Raw genomic sequence first — 13,044 nt, forward strand, 5'->3', positions numbered from 1 at the left:
TATGAGTCAGGCTGGTAACTCAATTAGTCCTGATAGTACTGTGCCAACAATCCTGCCTCTACACGTCGTATGTTCACTTCAGCCTTATTCTCCCAAACTTCGAATGGTAGACCAGGCAGCGACATCCAGTTGCTGAAGCTCAATGTTCTGATGTCTTTGTCAATGTTCTGGAGAAAATTAAGAATTCAGAGCCAGCCTAGTTAGCTTGGTTGGTAGTGTCTGCCTTGTAAGCACTAGGCCGCGGGTTCGATTCCCGCCCGGGGCGGATTATATCCTGAAGGGATAGGGTTCGTTCTCCGAACGTCTGACTTTCTCCTATCCTGTCTTCCTTCTCTCTTCGATTTCGGGCGATAAAACCTTGGCAGTTACAGTTCCCTCTGTCAAACTTATTGAAAAAAAAGAGACTGAAAAATGAAATTTAGATATTCGGCCCTGATGGCCCCAGGGGTTGAAAATGGATGTTTCTAATTTTTGTTGTAGGTCTGAATTTCAATATAAATCATTAGTGAGACCTATTTGAAGCACTGATCAAAATAAATTTCTCATTTTCGGTGCTTCCCTTATTATTTTTTTTTTATTTAACATACCTTATTTATACTGTCAGCTAAGGCTAAAAAGACCCATTATGCTAACAGTTTAAACAGGCCTAAACTTATTGGTGGAAGAACATGAAAAATTGAATAGGCCATAACTCAAGTCCTGGTCATTGGATTGAGCTCAAACCTTTACCAAAGTACTACATTTTTTAAAAGCTTTAATATGAAGTGTCTCAATCAGGGTGTTCTCATTTAGGATTTTAACATTAATCCCCCAGGGGCTGCCTCTGGGGTCCCCCTCCAAATTTTGGCTACCTCCCAAAATTCTTTACTACAACCTAGGACTGCATGCAAACATTTCAACCTCCTAGATTGCACTGTTAAAAAAAAAAAAAAAAAGTTACAAGGGTGGCCTGGGACTTTATGAATATAGTTCATAATATAAGTACCTATGTGTGTAATATAATATGTAAAGTTACTATGTTATTATTATTAACCACATTACCATGATTTACCCATCATAAATTTACCTGCCAAAGTCCTCCAGGTGGTCCTTTCCCAATAACTACATGATCTACAAACTTGTCAGGTAGATATTGATACTCAACTAGGGATGGTCGGTTGATCTCCAACTCAGCATTTGGGTGAGTTAGAGCATCCATAAGGTTTGATATTTGGTTCTTGCATCTTCCTTCCATGGACTGGAAACAGTGACCAAATTAACAAAATTATTTAAGTGCCTTACTTAGTGCCTATTTAGAAATAACTTAAGTAACAGTGCCATTTTTTTTTGGGGGGGAGTTTTAAGGAAATGTGTATAATATGTACCTATAAGTAGGTACATAAATATAATGAGTATGTAACTCTTTATATACAATATACATATACAATTAATTTTGAAAGAAAAAAAATATTCTGTAGAATGACACTTGGAATTATCTATTTGCTGGCTATGGCAATTTGCCAAGACAGCATAAGTATTAATCTCCTCCACTTTTATGTTCCTACTAGTGAGGGCATCAATAATGATGATAAAATTATGGCTTCATTTGTGTGGCTATAAGTATAAGTAAATAATAATGGTCTTACTTGTGAAAGGAATTCTAGGTCTTGTAATAGCAAAGGAATATGTTTTGAGCATGTTTTAAGTCTGGCATTGAGCAGCTGATCTGGATGGTCATCTCCATTGTAAAAAGGCCAGTTTCCAGCCAGTAAAAATGATAAAGCTATACCTGAAGGACCATTCCCTGTAAACAGAGAAATTTAATATGTAAGTAGTGATCACAAGTGTAGGTAGATTCCTGGTTTTAGGTACTTGCCTGCTAAATGACTGGTATTGAGTTTGAATTCCAAAGCTCCTCACTTTTTTATATGAAAATCTGTCCACAAAAGACTCTAAGGTAGGAAAGACTTGAAATTTTGACTTTTTTTAACTTACCAATGATTACTGTGTCAGTAAAAAGTGGATCCTCAGATTGAGTAGAAATCTGGAGCTCCTCTGATACCTTGGTACATAATGACTTCACATATTTCATTGTAAAAGAAGAAATTCTGAAATCAATAATAATAGGATTAAGAATAAACTAAATATTATTTTTTCTTACATTTTTCTTCCATGGTCTGCAAATCTAACATGTCTAGAAAACTTTAGAACACAGACAAAGTATTTATTACACAATAGGGTAATGTTAGACATACTAGGTAGGTAAATAAATATTCTTGTCACATTTTTATTATTATTGTTCTGCCTTCTGGACAAGTACCTTTTTTATGAAGATCTATCCACAAAAAACTCTACGGTAGAAAATACCTATGATTTTAGAATACTATTTAACTAACAACTTTGTAAAATTGTTGACCCAAATCTAGACCGAGTAGACACAGAACTGAATGTTACAGCTATGACCTAAGTATTCAGACCTCTCCTATAAGACCGGACCCTGGTGTCCTTGGCCATCCATCCTTGGTTGATATGTTATCATGTACCTAACTAAAAATAAAAAATAATATTTGATTGATAATACTCACCAGTCACCGGTAGAAGAATGACTGATTTAAGTGGTGACTTCATACATTAAGGAGGCACTTTAATCAAATCTGAATGGGAAATGATGGATTTCCTCAATAGTCTGATAATCCTGGAATTCCTCTATCTATAAACCAGATAAGTTTATTTGCTTCCTCTTATACTTTTCCTTTTAGCTTTTGGATAAATAAAAGATAAAACATAAAACTGATTGTGCAGATTCAGATTTCATATTTTGATTATTTTTTTGAATGAAAATAAAAAAGAAAAAAAAATCCGTACGAGCTTATTTGTGTTTTACCGTACTAACCCTGGATTACCGTACGTAACACAGCTGGCAACATTGCATTGTCAGGGGCTCGTCCCGTTCGTCTATTCGTCATCCGTCATCGCACATCGCAGTCATCGCAGACATCGCTGTGGACTGTGGCTGGGCTGCTTTCTGTCAGCTGTGCGCCGTGCGGTAATGCGGTTTGAGCGAACGTTTGTTCTTTGTTGATTGTCGTTTTGTACATTTTTGTAATTTGTAGGATTTTTATTTCCTTTTCTTTTGGAAAGTCGCTAAGTCGCCCTCTGGGTCCATCGGCCAATCTGTAAGCTGATAGGTGCAGTTTCCATAACCATACCAAATATTTAATGGAAAAAATGTGCACAGTGCTCTTGTAGAAACAATATCCTGGTAAGTCACAAAACACACTACAATCTACCAAGTATGAACTCTTCATAGCTGGATAAAATGTTAGAGGAAAGATGATTTTGTATAGCTAAATTTGGCGATCCTAATTCCAGTCTTTCAGTCCAGTGACCTGGCCAAAGGTCTTCCATTGCCGTCTATTTTCTAGCTAGACTATAACAAAATGTACACCAGTCAATGTTGAATGACATTGCCAGAAACACATCCTTGCTATGTACTCTTTTTTTAATACAAATATGTGCACTGTGCAGATTGAGGATGTAAAGTCTAGTTTTTTAAAGTAAAAAAAAGTGCTGTACACAGTTGCTGTAAGACTAGAAGCTATTGAGTTACCAGCCTGACTCATATCGAGTTGTGTTCTGTGTATTCCAGATCTTGTCACATTGGACACATTCCTATACAATGTTGAATATTGTTGACTACATTGACAGTGATGAGGAAGGGACACCAAAATCTTCATCTGACAGTCAAAGGAAAAATGTCCAACAAGTAAGTTCATTTCATGTGTGGTGTTTCTAGGGATATGAGGATAATAACTGGATAAGATAATGTGGTCATTATTCAGAAGCCATGACAATGAAAAAGCAGGCTCCTTTTTGTGTTTAACCTAACCCTATAAGAAATATAAGAGATGTGGAACTAACCCAGGGGAGGGCATCAATCCATTTTTTCAGATTTCATCTGAAGGAATGGATTGATGCCCTATCAGTACACGCCTTACACTTGAATTTAGACCACGCTACGCCACTGAGTATAGAGGTTTTCTCATTCTCAAATTCAGACAGATCATAGCTTTCATATTTTCCTCTGAAGTATAGAGGTTTTCTCCAGATACTTTTTTCACCCATTACCTGTTAAAATTGCATAAAATTTAGTTTTCTTGTACTGTGAAAAATCTCCTCATTCTCAAATTCAGACAGATCATAGCTTTCATATTTTCCTCTGAAGTATAGAGGTTTTCTCCAGATACTTTTTTCACCCATTACCACATGGATTTGTTAGTAAAAGATCGACAAGCACCAATCTTTTATCTTTTACGGATTATGTAAATAAAGTAATTGATAAAGGGGATCAATAAAAAAATGCTGAAATATAAAAATCCCAAATTTAGGATTTTAGGACAAAGAGAAATAAAAGTTAAAATATTTACCTATCTTAAAAATAACCCTAATCTAAAATAGAGGTAAAGCTTACGATAAAATCAATATAAACATATTATGCGCCAAACTACGTGCATACGGAATTCTAGACCCACTTTTGTCATGGTTCTATTTACCTTAAAGCTTACGATAAAATCAATATAAACATATTATGCGCCAAACTACGTGCATACGGAATTCTAGACCCACTTTTGTCATGGTTCTATAGCTATTTCTCAAGCCGCGTCCAAATAGTTAAGCTCAAAATCACTCAAAATGGGAACAACTGCTCATGTTCTCAAGATATGTCTATAAATAACCACTCAGTCTATCTTTCAGATCCATTTGAAGTACTTTCTGGCTGTCCCCAAGGGGGACACTTATCCGGGCTAAGTTTTGACCTATTCATAAATGACATCTATTTATTTGTATCAACTATGGAGGGAGGATAAGCTGTGCTAACTTTATCCTCTCTCAAGTTATCCAGAATTCGAACTTGATCAGAAAAGTTGTACATGGAGAAGTCAAAGTTGAAAATCGCCAAGTCCATTAAGTACTCTAGTATTTGATTTAGTGATTTTTAACTTTGGACTCTCTATGTATATCTTCTGTTTTTTTCTAGACCAAGAAGATTAATTTTCTCCTCACTTCCTTTTCAGAGGCAAACAGGAGAGGCCTGGCAGTTGCAGCTGCTGCTGTGCTGTTGAAACAAAAACAGCAACAACAAAAACAAGAGAAGGATAAAGCTCTGCCTGATACAATACACAAAGAAGAAAAAGATGTAGAAAGTGAGGAAGATGAGTAAGTTGTTTTTTAATTTTATATTAATTTTTGCTTTCATAATATACCTACCCAGACCTCTCAGATAATGATGACTAGGTAGGAAAGTATTACAACACATTATAAATGAAAGAAGAAAGAACTATCTGGAAATGAGGTGCTAAACAGAGTGAACTGAAATAAGAACAAGGAGAAAACTGACACGAAATACTGACCTCGTTTTTGTGGGTCAAAGTGAAGGAGAAAAAAGATTATTAAGTCTATATTTCATCCTTTTATTTTCAGAAAAATCGAAATGATAACATCATACGGTAATGATACATTATCTGACAGTGAATCTGAATCAGAGAAGGTCAACTCGCCATCACAAGCCAAGAAAATGAAACTATCTCATGACAATCCAGATGCTAAGAAGTCGAAGAAAAACGCCAAAGTATCTGAAGTGATGTTTGGACCAGAATTACCTCAAATGAATTATAACTTGTCATTGCCACCCAGTCACATTCCCAAAACCAAGGTAAATATTTATTCTTCTCCCATGGCTTCATACGTTCTATTTTTGAGTTCCAGGTTCTTGCTTTTTCTGTTTTGTTATAAAAGTTGTGTTATTCAAGGGGATCTTTTTTTTCCTCATAGAAAATGGTCCTTATTTATCTCTACGGTACTTGTGCAGAAGTCACGTCCGTGGAATATTGCTACCAAAGGAACTGGCACAAACGAGCAGTGACCAGTGTTATTATAGGGTCAGGTTAAACGCAAGAAGGAGTTTTCACAATTAGAGCAGTGATTAGTGTTATTATAGGCTTAGGTTAAATACAAAAAGGAGCTTTTCTTTTCCACGGACGTGACTTCTGCATAATTACCATCTACAAATAGCCATTTCCCAAGTTGTGTACTGTGAAAATTTTCCTCATTCTCAAATTCAGTCAGATCATAGCTTTCATATTTTCCTCTGAAGTATAGGGGTTTTCTCATTCTCAAATTCAGACAGATTATAGCTTTCATATTTTCCTCTGAAGTATAGACAGTGGCGTAGCGTCCATATAAGGCGTGTATGGCGGCCATACACTCGAAATTTCACTCAAATACCCTTAAATATTGTTTTTAAATAATTAATGTATTTTTATTAGATGAATAAAAACAGAAACAAAATTCAATGAGATGTGAGGGAGGATAAGCTGTGCTAACTTTATCCTCTCTCAAGTTATCCAGAATTCGAACTTGATCAAAAAAGTTGTACATGGAGAAGTCAAAGTTGAAAATCGCCAAGTCCATTAAGTACTCTAGTATTTGATTTAGTGATTTTTAACTTTGGACTACCATCAACAAGTTTTTCAAGGAAGATACCTACTTCTTAAAATTCGTTAAATTGCTTACTTTCAAGTGTATTGTAAGTTGGCTAGCCCATTATGTCATGTACTTGGCTGAATAATTCGTACGTTTTCAGAACAACGAGGATGGCCAAGTGATGTGGGAGGTGTTTGGCTACGACAATGAACAGAACAAATCCTTCACGTACAAATGTCACCGGGTAGTCCTGGCTACAGGAACCTCAGACTCCCCTAACGTAGTCAACGTGCCTGGCGAATTCTCACACATGGGCAAAGTGTTTCATTGTCTGACCGGATTCGAAAAAGCCATTGAGGATCTTGTTAATAAAAACGCGGATTTCGTGGATGGTGAGAAAAGCTTGTGTAAATTATTGCTGCATGAGTAATGAAGAAAATATAGACTTACTTTATCATAGATTCTCGTTGCTATATTGAAAGCCCAGAAGAGGTTAGGGAGTAGAACAGCCGCGGAAGACTCTAAATTTCGACGACCGTTGCAATGAACTCTTAAGAATAAGGTTTTGATTTTTCGGTAACCAGTACTGAGAGTATCATAGGTTTGTTTAATGGTCACATTCCATTTTGATTCAAAACGGCTCGCGGCACTCAAAAACGTGTCCATAGCCCAACATCATAAAAGATGGATTTTCTCAAGATAGCACCAGATTGGACATGAATCTTTGAAAACTTAAAAAAAAAAAAACTTTAAGAAAAGGTTGCCAATTTGGAAATTGACGATTCGGGAATTGCCAGCTTGAGAATTTTCGATTTCGGAAACTCTGGCATTGTTGATTTGTAAATTATCAACAAATTGTCAACATTGGGTTTTGCTAATGAAGGTAATTGCTTCAGAATTTGGGAAATTACTTTTACTATACCTACTTAAACCATTTCATTTTCAGACGTACGTGCTGTAGATCCAGTGTTAATTATTGGAAGTGGATTCAGCGCATTTGATGCTGCCATCTGTGCGAGAAACTATAAAATACCCATTATACACCAAATACGTAAGAATGCAATTTCTGTAGAACGTCTTCTGAATCGAGTTTATTACCCTGAGTATTTTGAGGTACGTTCAAAGAAGTTAAAATTAATAATACATTAATAATAAAAATACGAAAAAAAAAGAATCACTCAAATCATGACATTAAATAATTTTGCGTTAAAGCAGATCCTTTTCACAACTTTTGTGGACATCAGAATCCTTTGCAATCAATTTCCATATTTCAATAATCTTTTTACACTGGTAATGCCGCCTCGTAAAGTAGCTACTCAATCGTCCTCACGAGGATGAGTGAACCCCGAACGCTTCCAAGCACAGAAAACTTCGTCCCCTCTAGGAATCGAACCCGGGACCTGCGACGTGCAAGAATAGTGTGATACCCACTAGGCCACGGAGGCCTGAGTAATATAATTCATCATTCCAGCAACCTCCGTGACCGAGTGGGTATCATACTAAGCTTGCACGCAAGAGGTCCGGGTTCGATTCCCGGCGGGGCCGAGGTTTTTTTTCGGCTCTGTGCTTGGAGTTCGGGGTGCTCGAGTAGCGACCAGTGGCGGCATTACAATTCGAAGAGACGAGCGATAATAAATATGATGATTGAGTAAATGAAAGACTTGTAATACTGTGATACCCACAAAGTTGTGAAAAAGCTTTCTGCTTTACCACAAAGATTCATGATTTTTTTTTTATTATTATTTATAATTTATCGTTCCTGTTTCAGTTAAAAGAATTGAATGAGTTACAACAGTCTCTGTACAAACAATGCCTAGAATACACTCTGAGTGAGATCTACATGGTGTGGGGTAAACTGTACGTCAAGCTAGTAAGTCCAGAGCAAGAAGTAGTAACACATCAAGTATCCCTAGTAGCTATACTCACAGGATCCAAGGCAGACCTCAGCTACTTGCCCTTGTCATATCAGAACGGAAAAGCTTTGGCTGTAAGTATTCCTAGTGCTTATTTATACTGATTGAATAGGGTTAGAGTGTCTTTCCTCCAGCTATAGGCTCTTACTATTATTGTCAAATTCTTAAATTATGTTGATGAATTTGGATGGGATTCAACCCACGTCCTTATGTTTACCAGGCGTTTTTATTATGTATTGGTTTAGTGAACTCGCTCAGTAAAACGACCTCAATGGGGCTCCCAAAAGTCCGATCTAGGTTACCTTATTTTATGTCATTTTTAAATTTCTTATCGATAGCCTCTGTCAAGTTATTTGAGGAAGATTTAGGAGAGGACTTACTATGTCAAGAGTCTCTCATATCTGGCCACACAACTCATTCCAGTCAGGATTAACACAACTATCTCACAGCCTCCTCAGATTCAGTTTTCTTATCATAGCATTCTAACTTTCAGGTGGATCCAACAAAAGAAATCGATTCTAAAAACAATTCCATCCATATCAATCCAAGTTCACACGAAGTGTTGAAAGCAGCACAAGGTCTGTACGCTCTGGGGCCGTTGGTGGGAGATAACTTTGTGAGATGTACGTTAGGGGGCGCTATAGCTGTTACCAGTCACATTGCAAAGTCAACACATTGAAATACGCCTTTTTTTGATCTTTCTATTTTCCTTATCCTTAGGGTGGATTTCACCAATATTTTTTCAGTCCTTAAGTTCTATTTGACTTGTATGAGCTTAACAGGGTTGTTAAGCTAACAGGCTGTTTGAGGCTGAAAAGAAGGTTGGTGAAACCCACCCACCATTATAGTCTACAAGAGTATACTGTAGAATTGGAAATATTTTTTTTCTTCTATTAATAATCAAAAATGTATTCGTACTCACGTACTTTTTATGTACCCTACTTCCGCTATTTTATACAATTTCCCTAGCGGTCCCATTTTATCGGTAATGACAATAATTTGTATACATGAACATTTATAACTCCTTCACACTGCCACGTTACGTACGTTTTTTTTTCTTTTTTTTTTTCAAGGGAATGTTTATTTTGCAGTAGTGTGAATGCTCTCATTTAATATAACAGGTCACGCCGCAAAATAAACGTATTGTTGAAAAAAATAAATAAAAGTAAAATGGCAGTGTGAACGAGCTTTAAGGCTGGTTACACGATCAACTTTTTTAAATTCAAATAAATACTGAAATAGAGGAATTTCAGTTCTGATTCGTTCATTATAGCCCCTTCCATAATTTTCTACTCAATGATAACATTATTTTCATGTGGGTACCTAATTTTAAATTTTGAGGGATCATAGTTTTTCTATCAGAAAGAATCAAAGAGGATATTTATATGTATGTGACAGAACTTATGTGTATAACATTTTAATATGATATTTTCTTACCAACCTCAGTAGGTAGTGTAATGGTTAGTGCGGTGGACTTCGGATCCATAGATTGGTGGTTCGACTTCAAGTTAGTGAAGTCATGAAATTTAGCATAGTGTATTAATCGAGAAATGACATTTTGCCTACCTCGGTGGTGTAGTGGTCAAGGCGCTCGCCTGGTAAACAGGAGGGCGTGGGTTCAATCCCAGCCGAGGTATGGAATTTTGTTTTATTGTGTTGTGATCTCGAGGAAAACTCCGATATTCTTTTAGCCTCTAGTTGAGTCGTAGGTGAAACATGATTGTAACTTTGCAAAGTTATAATCATGTTGCTTGGAAATGCCAACGAAACGGAATGAAAAGATTGAAAGTTCGAAACGTTTATGAACTAACTACATACGTTTAATTATTATGATGAATTGTGTTGAGATTATTTTTAAATTATTTACTTGTGAGAAAAGCATAAAGAATTTATTTATTTTTTATTTATAGTTACCATACTTTAAAGTTATATTAGTATATATTTATTTAGATGGAACGTAATGTTAGTCCATATAACATAAATGTATTTTGGCATTTAAGAAGAAATATTTATTGTTAGGTATTTTTATATTAATAGGTACGCATACCTAGGTGCTATGATGTAATGAACAACCTCAATGATTTTTACAAGTTGATATTTAATTGCTATGAAATTCACAAAGTAGGTAACTAATTTATGTTTGGTGAAGAATTTGGGGCCTCCGGTCTGCAAGTCTAATATGATACCCACTCGACAGCGGAGGCTCTTGATTTTTGAATTTAAAGGACAGGAAAATGTTTAAAATCTTAAAGACCAAGTTTCAAATCTGATGAACGTACTACATTTATGTTATGTATTTATTCATAGAGGTTGGGTATTTACGACAAATGAAGGGGCTCATTAAATAAAGCCACGGAAAAAAAGTTCAGGTATCAATTACGTTATGATCTTTTCATTCCGTTTCGTTGGCATTTCCAAGCAACATGATTATAACTTTGCAAAGTTACAATCATGTTTCACCTACGACTCAACTAGATGCTAAAAGAATATCGGAGTTTTCCTCGAGATCACAACACAATAAAACTATACTCCTGGACAAAATTAGCGCACACCTTGAAAATTTCCAAATATTTTGTTGTTGCCTGCATTTGAAACACTAAACACTAAAGCCTTCTCCACACGCGCTCACGTCCATCCGGAGACTGCAAGTAATGTACATTATTCATAAAACTTGTAAACATACCAATATTAACCCTCGGTCACCAGGGGTCAAGTAAACCTGAAAAGTTTAAGGTGTGCGCTAATTTTGTCCAGGAGCATATGATTGTTCAACAGAAATTGTTGAAGGAAAGTGGTCGAGCTCAACTACTATCAATCAAAGATTTTTGTTGAACAATTATCATTATAGTCGTCCGAGAAAATCGTAAAAAAAAATCTAGAATTTCTACCACTTGGAAAAATAATTAGTTGTGTGTAACTTCTAGTTAAAACGTTGGTGAAAGTCAAGAATTATTATTATTGTCAGTGACACACACGGCAAGGTCTTTTTGACCAATTGGAGTAAAATGAAGTTCTTTTCTGATTTTTTTTTTTACATTTCCGTATTCGGACCTTCTTCTCATCCAATTATTCCACAATAGTCTGTCTTCATATACTTATTATTCCATTTAATTATATTCTATTCATTTGTGCCTAAATAGGTTGTAGTATACTTATCTGAACAAAATTACTTCATTTTTCTCAAATTGCCCATTCAGTTTCTCACCGCGCCCAGAGTATCTATACTCGTTCGTACAAACCCAATATATTTGATATACCTATCTGTTTCTTTTTTACCTTTGTTACCATCGTTCGTTTTGTGACGATTTCACACTATTTTTTTACCTTTTTTTATTAATCGAAATAAATTTGTTTGGTTATACATATATGCGTTTAATTTCTGGTTGCCTGTGTTTTTATTTCATTATTATTCCCTTCTTTTGTACAGAAATAATTTCACCTAATTAGGACAACCGTATATTCTAAATCTAATAAGAGTCGACTAAAATTATTGCAAAAAAAAGATATTTTTTTTTTTTTTTTTTTCAAAAATTCTAAATCTAATAAGAGTCGACTAAAATTATTGCAAAAAAAAAGATATTTTTTTTTTTTTCAAAAATTATTCAATAATTTAATATATTTTTTTTTCAAATAAGATTTGTACATAAAAAATAATGAGACTACATTAAACAATTGAAAACTATAAGTCGGTGATATAAAATAGATTTAGGTATCTGAGCATTTTAAAACGAAGGAATTGTGAAGTAATAAGAGAGGTGGGAAACGGATACATTGCTTGCAGATATTACCAATCTTATATTACGGAAAAAAATGTACTGATTTTACTCCCGAAAAAATAATGCTTTATCTAAGGAAAAAAGCTTAATGGTCAATGATTTCGACATTTGCAACATACATTCATACATACAGTTCCATCTTCTCTAATAAATTAGATCAATCTTCTATATCTCTACGAATACACTACGAAATTGAACACACTATGATTAATAAATAACAATGATGGGAAAATAACAAATTTGCATCCATATCCATTTACCCACTAACAATAGTTTCTTTATAAAATAAAAATACTGCTAATCACTATTTGGGCTCTTTGCATTGGAAAAATAATCATACATAAAAAAGAGCTCAATTTTACGAATATTCTTTTTCTGGCCCATTTCCTCATTACTTTATGTCGCTACTGGGATTCGAACCACAGTCCCTTCGGTTATAAAAGGCATTCAAAAAATTGGAAAGTCAAAATTATTTAAAGTATGCAATGTTTTTCTATGGATCCGCCGTACCTACGTTTCGTACACAAAGAAAAAACTCTTTTTACGCTTGTCACTAGTATGTAGGTCTATATGTATGTAATTTTCAAATTGACACTATTTAACACAAGGCAAATTTTTCCTAAGCTAGACATTAGCTCCCAAGTACCTCTTTAAAACTACACTGACATGTTTTATTCAGGAGGTTCGTCTGGCAGGCTAAAAGAAATTATTCCAGTACCTACCTACCATGATTTTAAGATTTAAAAAAGTCTTTGGTTTTGAAAAAAATAAATAAATAATACCTACGTATTACAAGATAATGCTATAAATAATTTGGCTAAATCTACCGTATCGTATAGCAGTAGACAATAATGTGTGTACACTTGTGCATATCTGATACACTATGCAAGATA

The 13,044-nt window shown here is 35.1% G+C and overlaps 3 protein-coding genes and 1 long non-coding RNA gene across 4 annotated transcripts; 3 read left to right on the forward strand and 1 right to left on the reverse strand.

Annotated features, from left to right (window-relative positions):
* Positions 1-23: 23 nt before the first annotated feature.
* Positions 24-2,809, reverse strand: LOC103517557 (oxidative stress-induced growth inhibitor 2-like). Its single transcript, XM_008482603.3, has 5 exons — positions 2,565-2,809; positions 1,975-2,087; positions 1,626-1,783; positions 1,067-1,237; positions 24-167 (listed from the first exon to the last, which is right to left on the reverse strand). Exons 2-5 carry the CDS (start codon positions 2,069-2,071, stop codon positions 24-26), a joined length of 570 nt encoding a protein of 189 aa, XP_008480825.1. The 5' UTR covers positions 2,072-2,087; positions 2,565-2,809.
* Positions 2,810-2,963: 154 nt separating this feature from the next.
* On the forward strand, positions 2,964-3,728 carry LOC113470696. Its single transcript, XR_003393661.1, has 2 exons — positions 2,964-3,241; positions 3,629-3,728. It is a non-coding gene; the product is annotated as an uncharacterized LOC113470696 (long non-coding RNA).
* Positions 3,729-4,245: 517 nt separating this feature from the next.
* LOC113470707 lies at positions 4,246-6,644 on the forward strand. Its single transcript, XM_026829359.1, has 4 exons — positions 4,246-4,257; positions 5,018-5,196; positions 5,461-5,745; positions 6,623-6,644. Exons 1-4 carry the CDS (start codon positions 4,246-4,248, stop codon positions 6,642-6,644), a joined length of 498 nt encoding a protein of 165 aa, XP_026685160.1.
* On the forward strand, positions 6,594-9,965 carry LOC103517566 (oxidative stress-induced growth inhibitor 1-like). Its single transcript, XM_026829415.1, has 4 exons — positions 6,594-6,854; positions 7,409-7,575; positions 8,231-8,449; positions 8,869-9,965. Exons 1-4 carry the CDS (start codon positions 6,644-6,646, stop codon positions 9,052-9,054), a joined length of 783 nt encoding a protein of 260 aa, XP_026685216.1. The 5' UTR covers positions 6,594-6,643; the 3' UTR covers positions 9,055-9,965.
* The last annotated feature ends 3,079 nt before the right edge of the window (positions 9,966-13,044 follow it).

Source organism: Diaphorina citri, unplaced genomic scaffold, assembly GCF_000475195.1.
Source record: "Diaphorina citri unplaced genomic scaffold, Diaci psyllid genome assembly version 1.1 scaffold55, whole genome shotgun sequence".
In the NCBI taxonomy this organism is placed as follows: domain Eukaryota; kingdom Metazoa; phylum Arthropoda; class Insecta; order Hemiptera; family Psyllidae; genus Diaphorina; species Diaphorina citri.

Excerpts from the sequence above, each read along its gene's own strand:
- LOC103517557 (XM_008482603.3), bottom strand. The coding sequence starts at position 2,071 with ATGAAATATGTGAAGTCATTATGTACCAAGGTATCAGAGGAGCTCCAG. Across the intron at positions 1,784-1,974 it reads TACTGACACAGTAATCATTG|GGAATGGTCCTTCAGGTATA; the intron begins GTAAGTTAAAAA and ends CTCTGTTTACAG. Across the intron at positions 168-1,066 it reads CACCTGGAGGACTTTGGCAG|AACATTGACAAAGACATCAG; the intron begins GTAAATTTATGA and ends AATTTTCTCCAG.
- LOC113470707 (XM_026829359.1), top strand. Across the intron at positions 5,197-5,460 it reads GTAGAAAGTGAGGAAGATGA|AAAAATCGAAATGATAACAT; the intron begins GTAAGTTGTTTT and ends TTTTATTTTCAG. Across the intron at positions 5,746-6,622 it reads GTTCTATTTTTGAGTTCCAG|AACAACGAGGATGGCCAAGT; the intron begins GTTCTTGCTTTT and ends GTACGTTTTCAG.
- LOC103517566 (XM_026829415.1), top strand. The coding sequence starts at position 6,644 with ATGTGGGAGGTGTTTGGCTACGACAATGAACAGAACAAATCCTTCACG. Across the intron at positions 7,576-8,230 it reads ATTACCCTGAGTATTTTGAG|TTAAAAGAATTGAATGAGTT; the intron begins GTACGTTCAAAG and ends TTCCTGTTTCAG. Across the intron at positions 8,450-8,868 it reads AGAACGGAAAAGCTTTGGCT|GTGGATCCAACAAAAGAAAT; the intron begins GTAAGTATTCCT and ends TCTAACTTTCAG.